The 22,652-nt window shown below is 46.1% G+C and overlaps 1 protein-coding gene across 1 annotated transcript; it reads right to left on the reverse strand.

Annotated features, from left to right (window-relative positions):
• Positions 1-687: 687 nt before the first annotated feature.
• On the reverse strand, positions 688-21,901 carry sf3b3 (splicing factor 3b, subunit 3). The gene is made up of 26 exons (XM_068739742.1): positions 21,832-21,901; positions 21,106-21,261; positions 20,838-21,008; positions 19,884-20,056; positions 19,047-19,188; positions 18,775-18,887; positions 18,550-18,687; positions 17,162-17,265; positions 16,915-17,080; positions 16,737-16,832; positions 14,734-14,806; positions 13,104-13,255; positions 11,919-12,074; positions 11,399-11,554; positions 10,940-11,083; positions 10,669-10,791; positions 10,183-10,337; positions 9,598-9,772; positions 9,022-9,227; positions 5,693-5,849; positions 4,826-4,951; positions 4,214-4,426; positions 3,668-3,766; positions 1,630-1,773; positions 1,415-1,519; positions 688-1,274 (listed from the first exon to the last, which is right to left on the reverse strand). The coding sequence occupies exons 1-26, from the start codon at positions 21,899-21,901 to the stop codon at positions 1,134-1,136; spliced, it is 3,654 nt and encodes a 1,217-aa protein (XP_068595843.1). The 3' UTR covers positions 688-1,133.
• Positions 21,902-22,652: the final 751 nt, after the last annotated feature.

Raw genomic sequence — 22,652 nt, forward strand, 5'->3', positions numbered from 1 at the left:
GTGAGTTTGAAGTTGTGCAACTATGATGCTCTAGATAGAATTTTAGACAGAAAGGGGAGGCTGGATATGGGCCAGAAATTTGTGAATTTGTCAGGGTCTAGACCAGGTTTTTTAAGTATTGTGGTAATAGCTGTCAGGTTGAGAGACTGTGGAACAGAGCCAGAAGTGAGTGAGGAGTGGGCCATTAGGTCACTGACTGATGAAGCTGGAGGAGAAAGGAGCTGGCCGAGGGAAGTGGAATCAATGTTCTTCAGGTTTCTAAAAGAAATATGGCGCTGTGATTTATTGGGGGATTTTGAAAGTGACTGTTTGGTGGTCCGAGACACCGATATCCTGGACGTTAAAGTCTGTAAGAGGAATGGTGTCAGTGATAACAAGGTCCAATGTGTGACCCTTACCGTGCGTTGGGCCACTGACCACCTGGTGGAAGTCTAAGCAGTCCAGAACCTGTTTAAAATCAGCAGCCAGTCGACAGGAAATCGAGTTCACGCGGCTGTTGAAACATACCCAAGGGGGCAGGCTTCATTTAGTGCAGCATAAACAGAAAACCCACACGGCGGAACCTTCTTGCTGTGAAGCGACAGCGCTACCCACTGCGACATCATGCCACCTGCTGAGATCTGAATGATTGAGTTCCTGAAAACTCAGAGAGCAAATAATACACAAACACTGGATTGTTAGGTACAATAAAGTTTATTTACAAAAAACAATCCACTGGCCACAAACCCCCGACCTCAATGACTCCTGTTGTTTGACTATAAAACCCACTTGATTAAAGTGATGGCCAAAATGAGCTCAAAACATTACGCGTGTTGAATCCTAACAGGTTCAAATGCATACAAATAAAAACACAATTGTGTTACGAAAAACATCTTCTAGCAAAATGTCAAACAGAAAAAAGTTCATTATGCCCACCGTGATGCGTTTGGCTTATCAGTCCGTGCAGACGGTGCATACAGAAACCCATCAGATCAAAGCAGTTTAAAGCGTGTGATGTCGTGTACGTGACTGCGTCTGAATGGCGGTGACTGTCCAAAGCCTTTATGGGTCCGTACATATGGTTGATCCGAGTCAAAACGGCATCGGCAGGACATAACAGTCACAAAGAGATCCTCCTTTCACCCCGATTACCCTTAGAAGGCATAACGGGTGCGAATGTCCTCCAGTTTTTTTGAGACCTCAGGTGGCGTTCGGTCGAGCTCCTCTGCCACACTTTTCTGCTTGTGAGGGTCCATACTGTTGAACTGTTCGCACAGATCTCCATCGATCACGTTCTGGAGGCAGATAAGTTAAAGGAAAATAGATCACTTCACCATCACAATGTCCCAAATGCCCAATCAAATGGGTAGAACAGCCTCCTAACCACAACTGAGTAAACGGGTGATGTGAAACTGGAGTGAAACCAGATACCAACCTTTACTGGGAAATAGTAGGATCTAAAGCTGAGATGGTCTCTGCCGCACAGTGGAGGGAACTCAGAGCGCATGTGCATCTCTAAGTGCTGGAAGAAATCATGGTCCTGAACAGAACACAGAGCAGATATTAAAGACGGGTAGCAAAGATGAGGAGGAGAGGAAAAGGCAGGAAGCGCGTCTCTGACTGAAGCAACGGTCTATTAGAGTGGTGTACCTCGTGTGAGGTGAATGGGACCAGTATGCCGATGCCTCCTGAGAGGGTGGTGTAGACCAGAGACTCCGAGCCTCCAGGGATCAGAGTGGTTTTCTGGAGAGATAACACCGTTTCTCCCACATGGTAGTTCACCACCACCTCAGCCTAGAGGGCAAACAAAGGCAAGTTTTAGCTTTGTGTGCAAGAACTGCATAAGGAGCATAAAGAGGACGATCGAATGGTGGATCTCAGTACACCCACCCCCCCCTCGAGTGCAGAGAGCTGACCAGACCTAAACGCTAGATTTGGAGAGGAGGCAACAAGGTCTATGACAAAAAAAGGAGCAACGCAAAGCACCCAGTCGTTAGCAGTGAAGACGTTAGCAACTTAGCGAGCCATAGCAAAGCTCTTTGCCAAACTAAACTGGAGAACACCAATTTCCGATTCTCTAGATAAGAACTATAATGGTCCGTCTCTCTTATTGCCTTTTGTTTTAACTGCCTTTTTGCCACCAATGCAAAAGCAAACCACTGCTCCCTGTAGCACAATACTGTCTCAGAAATGCTTAAGATGTTATGGTATTCCAGCCTGTTTTAGCTGTGCTTCTATTGCAGACCAAGAGTTTGGGAGTAATCAACAAAGGCATTTGAGCTGTTCATTTTATTTTAAATATTCATATTTAATATTTCCTGTTGCACGAGTCCAAGTCCAAAAATGAAACAAATATTTTACTTATTACTTGAATGTTCCAGCTATGTCACAGAAGTGCTCTGTTTAAGAGTTAAATGTTGAAATAAGATGAACAAAATAAAAAATAAGGGACATCCTGTATCCGTTTCTTCACTCTTCTTTATAAGTTATAAAGTTAATGAGATCAGCCATGTGGCTTACAAGACTCTGACCCCAAGTCAGAATGAAGACATACTCCATCAAATCCCGCTTAGAAGCAATTTGTATAGAAAGGTCAGCGCTAATCAAATAATAAGCATCAAAGAAGAGCTTTGTAGCAAAAATATCATTAATACAAAGGCCGCATTGGAGAGTCACAAAACCCCTGAGCAAAATGCGTAAAAGAGTTATGGCACAGCGATCATGAGACCAAAAAACAAATGCCACAGTAAAATCAGGCCCATGAGTAATCCTTCAAGAACGTGGGCCGGGGGGGTGGGGAGCACGGCAGCATTATGCTTTTGACAAACATATTCAAGTCATCACACATGCAACAGCCAAGGAGTCAAACCTGCCAACTTCTCATTTCAAGGAAAAACTGGCTTCGTGAACAGGTTCTTACTTTGTGTGATGTCTGATAGGAAATGGTCTTCTCGTCCAACAGTTTTCATATATGCTACACATAGCATAAACAAGACGCTGACTAGGTGTCCGGTATGTTAATGTGTAAAACACAGTCGCCAACAAAGTGCTTATTTATTTATTTTCCTATTCATGGCAAATTTATTGACTAATGCGACGTATACTTCGGAAAATACGGTACATGTTTCAACTCGTTAAATAAATCCAGTGCAATAATCCATCAGTGCAAAAATATTAAAACAACAATTATGAGCTTTTGATTATCCCCACCTGTATGTATGGTTGGCTGGCTAATGTAAAACATGACAGAAATCACTTTAACTACATGAAATTAAAATAAGATTAAAAGGATTGACATTTAGGTTAAGATGGCACGGTGTTCAGCTTTTCCCTGAGAGGTCCATCCACAGCTCAAATGGCAATTCAAATGCTCTCCAATACTTTTCATCAGACAGAACATCGAGGAGGGCCAACTGTACCCAGCTGCTGCTGCTGTTAACTTGACTAAAACCTTCAATCAGATAAAGGTTCAAATGAAAAAGATCTAAAAAGTGATAACTGGACATGTTTCATGGTCTTCCATATTGTCAACAATTTACACTGTCTGTGATATGCAATCGATTCTCTTTGTTTTTCCAATATCTAAATTAATGTTAAACAAAAACCTTATAAAAAGACCTAAACCAGGACAAAAGAAAGAAATAGACACATTTATCAGGCAATGTGTTTGGGCAAACGTTGGCTTTACCTTCTGTGACGCTCCATTTAGGAGGCCTCTGTCCCACAATGCTTTGTTCCCTGTGGGGTCTTCATCCACATCATCACTGGTGTTGGGAGGCAGACGCACCTATGACAATGTTAAACAGACAAGGCTGTAGGGTTATGCAGTAAAAACAGATCAAGAAAAAAAAAACGTTCCCCGTTCCCTACCCAGACTGGGTACCGAATCTGACGCCGTCTTGGACAAAAAATGGACCAACGCCACAGCATAAAAAAAAAACTGGCTCAAGGTCCTCGGGGAGTAGCATACCTGAGGTTTAGTAGCTCTTCACAGATTCACAATTAACATAAAAAACAAACAAAACAGAGCACACGATAGCACCAGGACGACGGTAGGAGGCGCCATCTTGGACTTGGATAAGAGGATCATCACTCCCTACTTCTCACCCTCAGTCGCTCCAGCGGGAGATCATAATGGGAACAAGGATGCCTAATAGAGCCTAATCTGACACATCTCCATTTGCATGATGAAGTGTATTCTTATTTTCTGCAGCCCCCCCCCACTGAGACTTACAATGCTGATGTTTCCAAACTTGTCTGCAGACGCCATGGTGTCATAGTCCAGCAGGCAGGCTGTGGTCACCCAGCGGGGATACGTGTCATCAGCAAAGATGATGAGCTGGTTCTCGTTGCGCCGATAACGAACCCAAAAAAGGCTCTCCTGGACATCAGACACGATAACTCGCTGGCCAATGATGTAGATGCCCGTCACCAGATTGGGAACGTGCTAAAGAGAAGAACAAGTACGTTAGGAAAACACAACACACATACAGAGGAAAAGGAACAATGCTGCCTGATACTGATTGGTGGATTATCCATCACAAATGATTTAACAGACCTCGTGTTTTCTGACATTACCGATATGGGAGGCACAAAACTGTCCAATGCAAAGCCTCCTGTCACACTTTTTCGTGAGCTTGTATGTAAATAAGAACAAGAGTGACAGTGCTGCATGCTGGATTTGCAGAATTGAAAACATGAAAGAGGTTGGCAATGAAGCCCTGAGTTTAAACCATCTCTCGTTCAAACACTACTGTTCTTCACACAACACTGATTGAGGCGTTGAAACAAACAAAGTGAGATAGTTCTCTAAGGGCGTAGATGCGAGGCGTACGCCTCGACTTACCTTGTTCTCACACTTGCGCAGTAGCTTCTTCTTTCCAAGGTCATAGATTCGCAGCAGTTTCCCAACTCCAACGAGGACTCGTCCCTGGAATGGAGCGATGGCGAGAGGGATGTCCTCAACTGGCGTCTGTCAAGCAAAGACAAGGAATGTAGACGTGCAATTACATGCGATTTAGACGATGGTCTCATCTACGGCCGCTTTGCGGGTCATGGGTGGGGCCGGAGTCTATCCCAGCTTGCTGCGGGTGAGAGGTGAGGCACACCCAGAATGTGTCGCCAGCGCAGAGACAGACAACCACTCACGGACTCGAAACATTCTTGCTGTGTGGCGACAGCGCTAACCACTACGCCGACCAGAGAGGTAGGGTCCAACATATTAACAGCTGTCTATGTCTAGAAACAGATTTGAGGTGATCCTTTCTTTCATCGACTTTGTAAATAATGATGAACGTGTAAACATCTGTAAAAGTTATGTAATCAATACGGCCGCTGCCTGGTGACATAATATGCAAAATAGATTAGTTAATTTATTCCCATCACATACTTCGATTCGAACTGATGATTTTTCTCATTTGCAGCATGGCTTTATCCAACAGCTTTTAAGTTACAACTTTTTAAAAAAAGTTATATTTTATTGTAACAACTGGCGGATCTGATGCCTCAAAGCTGTTCTGGGGTAAAGAGGGAAGCTACACAATATTAAACAGAGTATTGAAGTAGGGATTGTTTTTTTTTTAAAGAGTTAAAAGAGAATAAAAAAAAGTACTGTCTTTGTTTTCTCTGGTTATATAACCTTTTAAAACATTTGTGCCTCTACAGTACAGTTCCTGGGCTGAAAAGTCAAAGTTCAGGTAAGCGTCAAACTTACCTTGTGCACAAACTCGAGCTTCTCCCCTTCGGCAGCGAGGCGATAGGTGTAGATAAAGCCCCCGCCAACTGACCTCGGGTTCAGAATCATGTCCCTGGCGACGCCCACCAGGACATACCAATCATCTCCTGTGTTGGGAAAACGGCACACTGCAACGCTGAAAGACAGTAAAGCGTTAATCACATAACGTAAAGAAGGCTTTCTGGTAAACTCAGTGATGAATGTTGGGAATGTTACCAGGAACAGCCGATACATTCTGGTGACCACCCAGGAGAAATCCTGGATCAGTTTGAAATGTTTGTTAACATTGCAGTCAATGGAGCTTCAAAATGTGTTCCTCATTGATTATTGACCAATGTTGATGGAATCATGTAGGGCAGGGGTCCCCAACCACCGGGCCGCGGCCCGGTACCGGTCCGTGAGGCATTTGTTACCGGGCCGCAAAGAAAGAACAACTAATGTATACAATTTCCGTTGTATCGATTATTAGCGTCTAAAAGGTGTTTTATTTTGAAAAATGACTGAATTTTCTCCAACGTAACAATCGCGTCTTGATACGTTGCTAAAAAAAACAGCCGTGAACTCACGGAAATTAATAAAAAGAAACAAAAGTCTTTGGAGAGCTTCTTTGCTAAGGAAAAAAGTCCTACTGAGGAGGAAGAAGAGGAGGAAGAAGAGGCGCTGACGACCTCCAAGAAGAGAAACCAGGACTAAGACTTAAAAGACGGGTATTAACAGCTGATTCGCTCCGTTAGAGCAATGAAGGGTTCAAAACTGCTTCGGCACATTGAGACCAGAACCCGGATTAAAAAACAAGAACCCGGATTAAAAAACAAGAACCCGGGATTAAAAGACAAGAATGTGAAATTTATGAAACAAAAAACCATGAAGGACAGAAGTAATTATTGGGACCACAATTTATGGTGAGTAGATATTGTGTAACTATTAATTATTTATTTAATAGTTATTGCAAGTGCATAATATAACGTTTATTGGTAAGATTATATTCCACTTTTTAAATTTAATTACCCCCTGCCATCTTCTCACTTTTCCTGCACAAACTGAGCCCCCCCCCCCCCCCCCTGCCCTCCATCAGAGAAGGGAAATGTTATGTGGCCCTCACAGGAAAAGGTTTGGGAACCCCCGGTGTAAATAGACCTGTTCACCAGTACGACGATGGCATATTTCGTATGATTTTCAACCTAAAATACGAGGAATACGGATCTGAAAGACAGAATAAGCTTTTTAATCCCCACCCCCACCCCAAGCCCCATGATGATTTTCTATCATACCAGCGGCAGTGTGAAAACGGCCTTAGTCTGGATCTAAAGGCAGTCAAAAAGATCAGTTCTGTTCTGTGTGAATCCCACTGAAATCAACCCACTAGTTTTTAAATAGAACACGAAGATGCGCTTCATCTCCTCCGCTCGAGTGCATCAGTCACAGCTACGCTGGCACCCAGGACTCAGGCTGAACCTCGGTCCTTTCTATTCAAACCTGTTTCTGCATTATTCTGTTATCCATCTCAAAGGGATGGATAACAGAATAATGCAGAAACAGGTCGGAATAGAAAGGAAGGGAAAACAACAGACAGGAAGTTCATCCCAAGTCCATTAATGTGAAATGTCTCCAGTGACCAGAACATCAAACACGCTTCTCCTGCACACGTGAGATACGGGCAGAAAGTTCCGATATAGTAGAAAGATGTTTTCATGAAGTGATATTTGACGACATTCCAGCATCCACGTCCACCGGGTCTGTCTTATAAATATTTTGGACAAGTCCCCACACACTCATTCTCATGAGTCATGCTTTGGGACTAAAACTTGACAGATCGAATCTATTTTGAGCCCCCCCCCCCCCCACTGGCTTGGTTCATGGTTCATGGTAAGGTAATAAAGGGGCATCGAAGCTTTGAGGCCAGTTGGGGTACATTTGAGTCATTCAATCTTCCTGCCCCAACCACAGGTCAGTAATTCCTACCACATGTGCTGAGTAACTGGTCTAACAAGGTAGTAGTGGTCTCCATAGAAACGGGGCCAATGAGGTTTCTTTCAAACTGGGGTGGTGGCAGAATTTAACTTTAAAGTATTTGTCTTTACTTGTATGAATTATATTTACACAATCTAATGTTCCATCTTGCACACAAAAGTCCTCTGAACATTCCATGTGTCTCCTGAGACAAACCTTGAGACCATGTTTTGTCTCTCCTGGGATAGAAATGTTTCCATCTTTGCCCTGACCTGCCCTCTCACTCACCCCTCCCTCCTGCTGAGGATCCACATGTCGACGCCTTTCATGTAAATATTGTGTGCCTATGTTGAATCTTTGCACACTCGTGCAACGACCATGTGCTCGTCACGACACGCGCCCAAAGCGGCTCTGATTAGTTACTCACTTTTTAATAAAGTAAGAAAAGACAACTCGCCGCTTTAATTGCCACGACACTGGACTGCTGAAGAAGAACTACCGACAAAGTCCAGCCAATCGGGTTAAGCCTTTCATTCATGTCTCCTGCCAATTGTTATTCAAAACTCTTCTAAAATCAGCACAGTCAGGAGATCTTGGTTTTTCAGCATGGAGGACAGCAGCCAGTCATAGTCAACCGTGGCAATCCACAGGTCGCCGTCACCCAATTGACACGAGAAGTCCCGGGACAGAGACGGTTCATCTCAGCCACAGTATGCGAGATAGTGGAGCGTGCATGTACATGCTAATCAAGAGTTGTAAAGATTCCGCCAGTCCTTTCATGACTCAAACTCTTTGAGGCAAATTATTTGCCTGTTGGTGTAAAATGAGTGCAAGAACTGGACCCCGGATCACTGCGTTGCCTAAGATATATATATATATATGTGTATTATTATTTTATATATGTATTATTTGTACCTTCAGGGGCCAATCTGTTGAACCATGAGCTTCATTCATGGTAAATAGACTCCACTTACATCGCGCGTTCGATACCACCACGGTTCCCAAAGTCTCACATTCACACCCCAGTGGGCGGTTCGTGCAAGGACACGCGGACAAGGATTTGAACCGCTCACCTATCGGTCACTGGATAGGTGAGTTTCGCTCTCTTTCACACACACACAATTTGTTTTTATGACTAATCCTTTTGTGTTTTTGCTTTTCAGAAAATGATCTCCACCAGAAAGTCGATCTTACTTGCCTTGGAACACTCGAGTCTCTAATCCTAAAGTAAAGAGACGCAGCTAACTAGGCTAAACAGTTTGAACCTGACAAACCGAGTACCGTAAGTTTCAATTCGGTTTTGATCATCGATTAAATTATGCCTGTATTCACTGGTATAAAATCCTGAACCTGCTCACCTGAAGGCAGCTTCATTTTGCTCCAGCTGCACCTGGTCCAATGTGGAACCCTGTATGGGGTTGATGAGACGGACCAGTGAGGACCACTGTCCTACTCCGGCTTTAGGGGCACCAAAAATGGCTTCTGGGAGATTTTCGTTGAGGAAAGCAGCTGCCATCTCAGCCGCCAGTTCTCGTTCGTCCTCGCCAGCAGCCTCGACCATCTCCTGCAGAGGTGAGGAACACAGCAAGTCAGCTGAAGAGCGCCAACGTAAACCCTCATCCTCCTCCTTTTACCTGAAGACAGCCGAAGAGAACAAAGTCTGCCCAACAACTCAACGGGGGTTTAGGCAGTTCTGTGTTTGAAATGTTTAGTAAATGGTTATATTCTAATTGGCTGACTCATCCTTCTTACATGTCAACCAGATCTTATCAATCCACTTGGTGGAATCCAGCTTCTCACCCATTTTTGACGAGTCCTAATATGAAGCAATAATTAAACACGAAGCCTACGAAGTTAACCAGGAACCATCCAGTAGCTGCTCCCTCCCATTGGGTCTATTATTATTGGGTCCATCATCGTGTTTAGCCACATACCTCAGCCATCTGCTGCTTCCTCTGGGCTTTGGTCGCCTCTGTGTAAGCGTTGTGGTCGGACTCAATCAAAATGAGGTTGTTGGTCTCTGGATGGATCACGAACCTCCTCGGAGTGTACTGCAGAGGAAAGGCCACCTGGTTGAAGACGGCCCCAAGCTTCTCCAAAGCCAGGATCCTGGGGGTGGGTTATTGAGGATGGAAAAGATGAGGGCACTGGTCCAAATCATTCGAGAAGTAACAACCTTTACAGATGATCTACTGAACTGTTCCGTTAGTCCTGTTTAAGAGTTGAACCCCCCGATATCTGTGTTACGGTAATATTGCACCGCAGACGGCGAACAAAAGCGCCGGTCAAAGAGACTGACTTTGACCAGCAGGTGGTGCTGGTGCTACGGCCGTAACATTTCAAAGAGTTAGTATTTTCACAAGATTCATTGGGCTTCAAAAACAGTGATATTTTTGAGGAGCACTGATATTTGGACATATTTGGATATAAATCCACTTTCTATTTCTTCATAAAACTTGACTTGCTTTTATTTATTGCCTTGGCACACTTGAGTCTGTAATCCTAACAACCATACATACCTGAGTGTGTTAGTGGAAATAGCGACGATGCCTTCCGGGCACTGCTCGGAGGCGAAGCCGGAGGCGTACTCCAGAGTCTCGTACGACAGCGGGGTCAAGTGGAAGCGAGACTGGTAAGAGTAGCTGAGCCAGGAGCGACTGGACATGGCCAGCACCTGCCAGAGAGACGACAGTTCCACTCACGCCAAGAAAGGATTTATCAAACCCTACAGCTTCCTAAGGTGCTTTCACACTGCCACCGTTTGCTCCCCTTTAAACGGACCAGAGTTCCTTTTCTCGGATAATCCGCTTCTTGAAGAAATCAGACCTTTCAACTAATTATAAATGCAACAATTTGCTCCCAATCAAACCGAGTCCTCTTGGCGCAGTGTGAAAACGACCATTGTTTTACTTTTACCCGAATGAGCCAATGACGTCTACGGGCATCAGTTGGAATCTAAAAACAGGATTCAGGAATGGAGAGCCGTAGCTGCCAGACTCCCATACCGCTTCCTGTCCTTGCATCCTGACTCTGAAGAGCTTGACAGGCCGTGAGCCCAGGTAGCGTGTTCTGGTGTCCGACAAGTCCCCCGTCACTGGGTCCAGCACGGTCCTCAGGAGCACGCCGTTCTGGAGACGCACACACGGTTTCAGATTATATAGTGTACACTATACATAATGCAGCGACGCGTTTACTACGGCTTTATCGTGCACAGAGCTTCGTCTGTTTGCTTTTATACGAGGGGACTGGGAAGCAACACGATTGGCGCCAGAGTACCTGAAGGCCGATGTTGAGGTAGAGGAAGCCGATGGTCCCCTTCTCTCCGAGTTCGTCCTGTTTCTCGACACCCCCCATCTCCACAATGCACAGACTCTCCGGTTGGGCTGGCAGGGCCTGCATGCTCAGCGGCTGCAGGCAGTCCTGAACACCGAGACGTTTCATTGGAGAACAGTTCGGCAAGTCGTGAACGTAAAGCGCAAACAATTTTGAGTCACTGATCATTCACATAAAGGAGGCGGTCCCTGTTAACTTGCTTTTAGAAACTAATGATAATTATAATATCACCCGTGTGGGTCACGGGTGTTTCTAGAGTCCGATCCCAGCGGGCGAGAGGCAGGGCTAATCAGTGAAAATAAACCTCAATTTCACCCGTGTTCAGGAGGAATCCGTCGGCTGTATGAGACCCCATAAAGGAGGGGCTAAGCCCCGTCAACCAACCGCTGCGGCCGCTCATACCGAAGGGTCCAGGGAGATGATCCGCACGGTGTTGTCGACCAGCCCCACGGCCAGGAAGCGGGAGCGTTGCTCGCCAGGAGGAACGTTGGCCAGGCTCATGCACACCACATCTGCAGACATCTCCTTCCGCTCCGTATACTCGTTCAGCTGCCCGGACTAGACAGAGACAGGCAGTCATCACCGGGGAGTTCTTAGTTCACCAGGGGGTGTTTGACTTTGACTGCTCTCGTCTGTTACGAGGTGTTTTCACGACATGCCGGGGAGCGAGCGAGCGAATCGAGTGCACGGCTGTTTCTGCGGCCTCGCCCACGATGTTTACCGAGGACGTCGTCTCTTTCTCTGCCGATATGTTCCGTACCATGACGCAGCATAATACACATTTAACAGTGGTCATAAGTCCAGGGATTTTAAAGATGTCAAATTTAAAATAGTAGGAACTTATTTAATAAAGTGTTTATGGAGAATGGTTCCAAACGCACCCCCCCCCCCCCCAAAAAAAAAAAAAAACCATGGTTCTTACCGGGTCCATTTCAAAGTATACGAGCTCGCCGCCAGTGAGTGCGATGACAACCTGTCGCTGGTTCACAGCGCAGCGGGCGATGGTTTTCTTGCCCGGCGTCTTCCACTCGTTCACACGCTTGTCTGCTCGGATGTGGCGGATACCGTCTGGGTACACCTGTGCGAGGAAACGGTGAGGAAGACAACTGAAGGGTTGGGATGGAAAGAAAGGAGGCAACTAAAACGCACCACTGTGTTCACATGGCAACCGTTCCTGTTGGATTAACAGAACTCACATCTCACCTATGAGGACCGTTTTCATGAAAATATTAGGATGTGATAAAAAAAAAAACAAGGCGAGATGACACTTTTGGAGTAAAGATGTCACACAATCAGCGCATCATGCGTTTACACCCAAAGTGATTATGCAGATGGTTAGGGGTGTAGAAAAAAATAGATTCTGCAATTTATATCGATATTCTATGGAATTAATTCAATCCGAGTCACTGGAACACTGACGAGACGTCACCAAAATCACTTTGTCCCTTTAAAGTCTTTCAGAAAACGATGCAAGTGCATCGTCTTAGCGAGATTAGCGTATCGCTACAGCCCTACAGACGCTGCGGTCAGATGGGGGGTGTCAGCTGTCTCTCCCAAAGGCAAAATGCTTCACTGACCAGTCTTTCTAATCGTCCAGCGAGCTCTCAGGACATTTACTCACGTAAAAACAAGACAATCTTCTATGCTCCTAAAATAAAACTTCCATTTGATTTCAGCAATTGGCTATAATTAATCGCGCTCCTCATGTGGATGACGCCAGTCAAGTCACGATCTCATGAGGACAGTCTGTGGAATTTAACTCTTTGAGTGCCGTTCACATCGAGACATTTTTTGAAACCCAAACATTCTCTGCCAACCCCGACGTTGAAATCTGCCTCTCTTCAACGGCCAATAACTCCAAAACAAAATGGTAGGAACACACTTCTGTTCCCTGATGAAAGAAGAGACTTTAGTCTGCGTGTCATAATAAAGAGTATTTTGGGGGCACTCAGCATATAGCTGAGCTGAAAATGGCCGGCACTCAATGAGTTAATATTCACGTGCAGCGTAAACAAACTAGTATAGATTTGTGCCAATCAAAAGCAGCCCCGAGGAAGTGGTGTAACGTCATCACATCCGAGTGAAGAGGACGACGCATGGCACCCACCTGCACCAGGGCGTCTTCACCGAGCAGTGAGCAGGACAGCGTCGGCGTTGTTCCCAGAAACCCAGAGTCTGTCACTTCCTCTACGGTCTCGCCAATGGAAAGGACCAGAGTGGCGTTCACGAAAGACACGATGATGTAGGCATCGAACTCGTCTAAAGGAGAGGATCAGCGGAGACAGAGACACAATGCTGACGTCAGTCAGATCCAACGGTTACTCACAGGTTCCTAGACCAGACCAGACTCTCTAGTGGAACGGAATATCAGAATGAAATAAAACGTGCGGCAACCAGAATGTTTAAACGCAGTGCGATCCGTGCTAGTGTTGAAGTAGCCGCTGTTTATCTCAGCAGCTTTTACGCTACTCGCTAAGCAGCGTCAGAACGGGAACATGGAACAACAGAACGGCTCTGCAATGGAGAACAACTCGTCACGTCTCAAGCAAGACGGCATTTTGAAATGACAAATCAGTGCACTGTGATGTCAAACATGGACCGGTTGGCAGGTCTCCGAGTTCGAGTGGGCTCCTTGTGCGTGCGTGTGAGTGCACGCACGCACAAACACACACGGCCTGGAATCCACTCCAGAAAGAATATTTAATATGTTTATTTATTACATATCAATACAGAATATTCAGAGTACAATAACTATGCAAACACAGAACCCGACAAATGAAATCTTAGTCTCTTTTTTCATCATGAAAAAAAAATGTGTTCCTACTAGCGGTGTAACGGTTCGCATAATGTATTGAACCGTTTCGGTTCTGCATGTTCGGTTCGGTCCACTTCGTACCGTTTCGGTTTTATTCATCTTTTCTCATTAAATTTATCACTGACATGATCTGAGCGCTCCGTGCGGAACAAAAGTCTTGGGCGAGTTTCCGCACAGACGCCTCTGATTGCCGGACACTATTGACTGAAGGGGAGGCGTGCTGGAAGCTCGCAGGCACATAACAATAGCAAAGCATTAGCTCTGTTGGTAGCGAGCTGCTGGAGATGTTGTCACGGCGACCAGATCTGTGCTTTTTGTAGAAAATGTGAATAAGTCAATCTTTCTAGCCGAAACCTTTAAGCTTGAATAGTTAGTAGTACAGTAGTAGTACTAGTATAGTAGTCGTTACATTTGTCCTATTCAGGCTGTTGCTAATAAGTGTTCAAAGTTTGCAGTTGTAAATTGTTCATTTATAATTTTATTCAGATTTTGAAATTGTTAGAATACAAAAACAATTTTAAAAACACTCTAATTTATTTGAAATATCCCCCAAATGGGTCGCAATTATTTATTTATACAAATTCTATAGTTTGCTTCTTTTTTTTTTTTAAATAAAAGTATTTAAAGTAACTTTTTCTGCCTTTTTGTGCAGAAAATAAACAGAACCGAAATGACATTTTAGCGTAAAGTTACACCCCTAGTTGCTGCAATTTCCCTTTCCAGAGTTATCGGCCGTTGAAGAGAGGCAGATTTCTATGTCAGGGCTGGCAGTGAATGTTTGGGCTAGGAAAAAGACGTCTTTAGACGTGAATGGCACTCAGAGTTAATCAGAAATCCCCCCGCACCCAACTGTGAAGTGACATTTCCCCACTTGCTTCCTGAGAAGGTGACTATAGGATGTGTGAAACAGAGAGGCCGGTACCTTCCACATGTCTGCGCACCGTCCACACAGCGTTGGGGTTGCCAGGCAGCTCAGACACGGCCATCTCCGACACCTGACAGAAAGAAGGCAGCAAATGTCACCGGAAGGTCTTCGGGGATCCATTACGACACATCCAGAGATCATCGGTGTGTGAAGCACTTTTCGTGCAAACAAGTTGTTATATAATGATCTTCCTCCAATTGTAACAAGATGGTACACAAGCTGAGTCATGGCAGCCAACGAGTTTCCTCACACACGTGATCGTCACAGTGGCACTGCACAATATACACAGAAATCTAGTGTGTGTTAAAATGGGCATTTAGAAGTAGCTTCCATGGTGACGTCTAAAATAATCCTATTGTCCAGCCAGTATCTTTGCATGCAGCAGCCTTCTGGCCAATGGGTCGTCTGATCGAGGACCAGCGTTCACTAAAACAGATTTAATGTGTGAACAGACTTCAAATGATAACGTTTACTGTCCAAAGTGACATTTTATTTCAACCCATGAAACATGAGGAGCAAATGCAAAAGTAGCTTTTATTTGTGCCTGTCCACTTTATGGGTCTGCTGCAGCCTATCACAGCTGAGGATGGGGTTTAGACTGCACCATTATGGCCACAGTGTTAATCACAATTATTTGTTTTTATGGACAAAACATTTCTATCGCAGTTTAACATTTAAATCAACAGAGCACTGCTTCCACATCCGTGTTGTGCGACATTCTTGCTACCGTTTAAATATTTAAAATAAGACTTAAATAACTATATTCTTCACCTGAATTCTCCTAGAGGCTTTTACCCATCTCTCTGTGTCTCTCTCTCTCTCTCCTGTGATCTGCTTCCACAACATTCAGTAACGTTTTAGAGTTTTTCCACAAGACAGGCCCCCCTCGGCCAGGGAACACCAAAACAGCTCCATCGCCCCCTGGTGGTTGGCGGTTCGCCTAGAACAGGGGTGTCAAATTTGGCCCGCAGTGTAATTATATTTGGCCCCCCCGGCACGAATGTGAAGCGCCGCCCAGGATGCAGGTATCTGGCTTGGGCACATCAGATTAGATCAGTGTGTTGCAGACTGAGCAGTCATTAACGCTTTCTTTATGCACGTTTTCTTGCTAGTCCAAGGCTTGAATGGTTGGTTCAGTCGTTATTTTATTTTCAAATTTATTAGCCTGCGGAAAAGTTTGTTTTCATATTTACCTCAGAAGGCTGCAAATAAAAAAAAAACAACATACAATTTCTATCTAAAATGCCATTTTTTAATTTGAAATTTGATTTTGCATGTCTTCATGATTAAATTACAAAAGTGTTGCTTGTTCCAGCCTCAATGTTAAAGCAAAACTTGTTTGGGTCCATATTAAAGGTTCATTTATTCAACGTTGGCCTGTGGCTTTGATTAATTTTAAACTCTGGTTTCTCTTAATCTTCACTGACTTTCGTCTTTTGTCACTTATCTACAGGGCATTTCAGTAAAATCCTGCCCAAGGATTTTTTGCTTCATCCTCGCTTTCAGAATCTTTCTTAGGAACAATAAATAAATCTTAATTTCACAAATCAATTTGCCAAAAAAGCACAAAACATGAGCACAACAGAGATGCTATCGCAGCAATCAGGCGGGCACTGGCCATTGGCCCATCTTTCCGTCCTCCCAGTCGTGTGCTCTCTCTCTTTGTTTGTCCCTCTTTCTGTCTCAGCCTGCTGGTCCTTCAGGAACCTGGACCCATGACTGTCCAACTGCTACCATCCCTGCTAGCAATAGGATCTATCAGCAGCTTCCTTCGACATGGTATGAACCACTGATAGATTGTGAACGCATGATGCTCTGTCTGCTCCTGTCTTGCTCCCTTTTGCTGTGCCATTGTCTCACTCTCTCTCTTTTGTCTCCCATCTGTCCTCGTCCGTGAATGTCTCTGTCGGGTGGCCGCCCAGCAGGAGCCTTAGATTCTGCTCAAAGCGTCTCTTCTTCGCTGTTTAGATGTATGTACTAGTGTTCAAGAGTTTGCGTACCTCCAGTCCATGTCGCAGGACCCTCAGAGTGGACCGGGGTCCTCGTCCACAAGCAACATACAACTGAGGTGTATCCTCATTGGCCAAATCAGCAATCTATCAATCAACAGGAAGAGAAGAAATTATCCAGTCATGCAGCGAGTCAATGGGGGGGGGTCGAGCACATGGACGCACTGACCTGACAGGACATGATAGGGGACAGGTTCTCCTGTTCGTCCACCAACACGAGGTTCTTGAGGGGCCGAGGTTGGAAGAAGAACGTGTCGCCCTCCTCCAGCGGCATTGCAGAAGAAAACTCGGGCTCCTCGTCGTCATCGCCCAGGTGGGCGATCTGGTAAAGGTAACTGGAGGAACGAGGAACAAGCTGAAGGTCAAACCGCCAGGCCCAGAAAAAGCAAACAACGGAAGCTGCGTTTGTGTCTTACTGGTTTCCAAACTCGGACGACACAAACAAGAAGCCAGTCTTCAGGACACACATAGCCGTTGCCACGGGGATGGTGTCAAAATACTTCAGCCTGATCTCTGTGACCTGAGAAACAACACAAGCATGAGCAGGGTTTTTTTTTGTGCATCCCATTGAGTCGCAGGTCTGATTTCGCCAGTGGCTGCTTCACAGAAGTTGACACACACACACACACACACATTTCAGAAAACACACACACGCATTTCAGGAAACACACACACATTTCAGAAACGCGTAGACTTCTGTTTACTTCCCTCTGGAAATAATCCCGCTGTAATTCATCCAATCAGCATTCCGTCACACCCCCTGTCAGCAGCAGAATTATGGGATGTGTTGGGCCGCTCAGCCCCTGGAAGCTTTGGGGCATGTTCCTCCAGACAGGATGCTGTGCAGCAGAAACGCTCCCAGATGATCGATTGATTCCTTCAGTCACGCCTCTCTCTTCCTGCCGCTCGACGCTTTACTTCACTACTGTCCAAGTATTCCCTCCAAAAAGAAGATGGCTGAACTTTGCCACCTTATACTGCTCGTCATTTACCCGAGGATCAAACTAAAATAATTTCTACAACGTACAACCACTGTCGCCTGTGATCGGCTGCCCTGCAGGTCTGCAAACGGATGCGTGGGATTCCTCTGGGACAATGGCTGCTGCAAGCAAGCATTTACCGGTCTGGTAGATGACTATTATATTATATTGTAATATTATTCTTGCCATTTCAAGTTCAATTGTGATTGTGAAATGTGTGTTCCAAGAAGAAAGGTGCACACACTCCTGTTGACTGGAGTCGCTGTCGGTTAAAATCAAGGACGTAGAGAACAGTCTCCGAGGTGGGGCTGCACGTACAAGATGAGCATAAACGTCGCGACATTTGACGTTTAAATGGGTACGACTCACGCCGCCACAGCCCTGCGGAAAACTACCGGCAGCAAGGCGCGTTTATGTTGAACCGAACAACCGAGTAATTCCTTCATCGTGGGACCGGAATCAAAGCGACCCAGCTCAAAATGTCCCGAACAGAGACGAGAGGCGGAGGAGGGAGCCACGTCCGACCGCTTTCACCCACTTCGAACGCAACTCCGGATCTTTAGGAAAGTTAAATAAAGTGACGCCGTCCTTGTGTGCATTTGAATAAAATCCTGCAACACAACGCGAAGGCCTTCCGAGCACTTCTCTCCGTGAAAAACGTAAATACGTCCATGAGGTCACCGGTCAAAGCCGCTGTCAACAAGCCGAGCTTCGTCCTCCCACGAGCTCCCCAAAGTGCAATAGACCATAAAAACAAATGACGTGAACTCGCTGTGGATTGTGCGTAAAGACGCGTCGCCCCCGCTGCGTCCTCGTTCACGTACCATCTCCTCATCCGTTTCCAGTGTAACCTTGAAGATGTCGCCCTGCTCGGTCTGAGCGAGGAAAAAGAACATGGACTTGGTCTTGTGGGTGGCCGAGCAGACAAATATCATCCCACGCTCAGGGTCATCCAGGTCATTCTGTGGGATGCAGCAGATAGAGGGGAAGTTTAAATCCCTAGTGAAGAGAAGCAGACGCATCCAACAACAAACACATTTCTACTTTACCCTGCGACGTGGGATGGGACAGCGAATGTCGGGCTGGTCTCCAAAATTCTTGTAAGTGATGTAGTTTTCAGAGCAAATGAGAACTCCACTTGGCCCATCTGAACCACCAGGGACTAAACAGATAACAGAAATGAAGCGCTGCTGAGAAATCTAAACATCAAAGAGTTATCGACAAGCTTTTAGAAGCTACAACGCAGAATTTGGAAGATATGCTCCAGACAGGACTGATTGAATTTCCGTCGTTGCCGTGACAGCCATTCATCTCCACATACCAGTGATGAGGAAATTTCCGTGCTCTTCCAAAGCCTCGCTGTACTTGCGGACGACATGATTCAAACCAAGGTCCAGCTCGTAGAACGTGAGCGTCTGCTGCGTGTTGGCAGCAGCTTCTCCTGTCGGGTCGTTGTCGGCTTCCTGCGAAGGGGAAGCACCAACATGCAGGATGAGTTCAAAGCCGCGTCAAAAGCGCTTTTATCACCAACCACTGTGGCGCGTTCAAGGAACGTTGACCGTAGGAATTTCCATTTCCATACATTACACCACCCACTTCAAAACAAAGAGTGCCTCAAACGCCGTCAGAGAAACCAGGAAACACACGGAAGCAAATGACGACCGTGCAATTGTTTATTTTTAGTGTTTAAAAGCTTGTGAGTGCAGCAGCCCGGGTTGGAATAAAAGGTTCACTGAACTTCACTTGTGACCCCCCCCCCCCACCCCTTTTTTTGCATGCAAATCTCCAATCCAACAGAAGGGTCTGCTTCTATCATGACACTTGTGTCATTGTATGCATCAAAGTGTTGAATTTAACATTTATATAGTGATTTAGAGGAGAAACCACAATATCGAGATTTATATCGTGTATCGCGATAAAGCCTAACAATGCTGCGATACTGGCTTTAGGCCACATCGTGCAGCCCTATTTGAGAGTGTGTATTAGTTGTGTTTCTCTAATGGTCGGTTCTGACTGGACGAAGGCGACTTGGATGTATTCACGCTAGAAAGACTGCCTTCGGATATTCAATTCGTGATTATCAAAGCAAGTGGTAAACGGAATATTCACGTAGACACACACACATAATGCACGCATGGACACCGAGACAAAAACATACCTCGTAGTCCATTTCCAGGCAGGCGAACATGGGATTCTCGAAGCCCACGTCGACTCCGACGACGTGGTAGACCAGCGTGTTGGCTTTATGGGCTTCCAGTGGCGAGGAGATGGTCAGCCTGGCAGCAGCGTCCCTGTTCAGAATGTAGACCAGCTTCTGCTTCTCTATTGCTCCTAAACAGAGGAAGAGCAGCCTGTAAAACGTTGCCTGTAACCTGACGTCGCTTTGACACGGCCGCCGAGGAAACAGCTTCCAGTGGATTAACAATGCTTCTGAAGCGTGTTGATGCCTCAGAGCTCAAAGGTCCAGATATTTCGATCGGGGGGGGCGGACGGACGGACAAACGACTTTTTGACTCACGGGCCTCAAAGGGTTCTAATATTTGACAGACGACTGACGACACCAGCCTGTATCGGACCGGAAAGGAAACCAGTGCTATAGAACATCACTAGCAGAGAGGAACCCAGCGCACGCCAACAAAGGTCATTGTGTGTGGAGTGCCCCATCTGCTGGGGAAGCGCGAGCACTACAGGGAAAAGGTTAAACCAGTTAGGTTGAATAATAACATTTACTTTAATGATATAATTTAGGCAAGTTCGGCGGGGCCGGATTAAAAAGCCCAAGGGGCCGTAAAGATGGATGGAGTAACGCAGCAATCCTCAAACCAGCATCCGCGTGTCGGCCTCACCACTGCGACTAGCTCAGGTGTGATGAAAACATCACATACAGGAAGCACCTACAGCTCGTCTAAGGTTCTCCCATCGCAGCAGCGGGCGGGAGGCCACGCCCCTTTAATGATTACCAGTAGCCTTTAGCCCTCCGACTGTTAAGCTAAAATAAACTCAATGCACACCGGTGGTTCAGAAAAAACTGTTCCAGACACCGCAACCGTCCGGTTAAACAGAAAACACGGACGGACGGGTGGCCCATTCGCCCGGCGCCACGTCCTGGTACCTATCATAACAGCTCTGCCTTTGGGGTCAACAGCCAGGAACTGTCCGGGGACGATGCGCCGGCAGCCACTCTTCCCAAACGTTTCCTGGTGAATCTTCTCAAACATGTTCTTAGACGGGTGATACTCCAGGATGACAATACGACCGCTGTCACTTCCAACAACGATGTAGTCTGCAAGACACAGACACACACAAGCAGAGCCATGCATCACACTTTCATACATTCACTGATCCATTCCCCGCATGACAGTAGACTATTGGGTGCGTACCTTTAGTGCCTCCCGTGAGCCTGAAGGCCATCAGCGACCGGACGATACCGAACACCTCCACGGTGAGCAGAGTGTGCACCTTCCCCGTGTTGGCATCTGGCCGCAGCAACTCCAACATCTTTCCCCTGGAAACGACAATCTCCTGCATCTTGGTTCCTACCAAGACACGACCCATCTCCTGTTCAGCATTCAGCGTTCACACTGAACAGAAACGATGTACGACACTCCAGCCGAAGTTCAAGTTAGGAGGGCGTCAACACGAGCCGGGTTTCTCACAACGTCTGTGCAACCTCACAGAACCGAAAATAGTGAGGAAGGTCAGCCTCGCCAGTTTGGAATATTATATGAACAGTCATATAATGTAGCCAAATCCAGACTACACAGCTGGATTTGCTATCTTGTATGTATAAATACATACTGTATACATAGTATACAGTACTACATAATACATATTGTATGTATAAATACATACAAGAGGAACAAAATAACATACAAGTGCTATGCCGAATCTGTACATAAATGAAAAAAGTACAATCAACAAATCACGACTCCAACACTTCTGCTTTCGCTCCTGCGTTGACATCCGGGTCAGACTTTGCGGCTCGAGTCCCACTGGACCCCCGACCTCGAGCAGTTCCAACAGGTTTTCAGAGACAGGCTGTTTGATGTACAAACAAAAAAAGCATCCTGCAGCTCTTAACAGAAGAAAAGAAGGTTTCCCCCCACCTGAGAAGTTTCCATGGATGGCATGGGTGATGCCAGTGGCGCGCTGGAGGGTGATGTTGTAAAGAAACATGGTCCTTCTTCCTTTTACCTCCCCGCGGGGGTCTTCAGGGACCGTGGACCGATCACTTAGCGTGGAGGGAACGCAGTAGCTGAGAACAAAAACTGTACAGCTCAGTATCCAGTAACGCCAACGAGCTTGGTCATTAGCATCGTCTGGATCGATTAGCACTGTGCTCGTAGCACGACTTTCCGCGGATGCTCGTAGGACACGCGCGAACGTGTACTTCGTGTAAGCATCCCACAGACGGGACAAAGCAGAAGGCTGGATCCTCGCCGGATGCAAACTAAACTCGTGGTACTAATGTTTACAGCGCGACGAGCGCAGCTAACTTAGCCCCGTTAGCTTAGCAAACAGAAACCAAATGCAACTATGAGTGTAAAAGTCAGTTCCGTGTGTTTATCTATGCACGTGTTGGCCAACAGAAGCGGGTTCGGAGCCCGCCTGTAGCTAAAGCTGCACTTTGTAGCGTAGCTAAAGCTGCACTTTGTGTGCTACAGCTAGGTCCCATTCATTGAAGCCGCTAGCCGCTAGCTCTCGCGTTCAGGCTAGATTAGCCGACGCCGTTCACATCACACGCTCATACGATGTCCGACGGGCCGCTAGCAAGCCGTACGCATGCAACGCAACATATTTACCGACGTGCACGAAACGATGATTCAGATTGTACGCGGATGGACTTTGTTTCGCTTGCACCTCGTCTACGGGATAAATCGTTTGTGTGGGTCCTTCATCACCCAAAATGACGTCATGTGAGAGTGCC

Source organism: Brachionichthys hirsutus, chromosome 5 (assembly GCF_040956055.1).
Source record: "Brachionichthys hirsutus isolate HB-005 chromosome 5, CSIRO-AGI_Bhir_v1, whole genome shotgun sequence".
Taxonomy (NCBI): domain Eukaryota; kingdom Metazoa; phylum Chordata; class Actinopteri; order Lophiiformes; family Brachionichthyidae; genus Brachionichthys; species Brachionichthys hirsutus.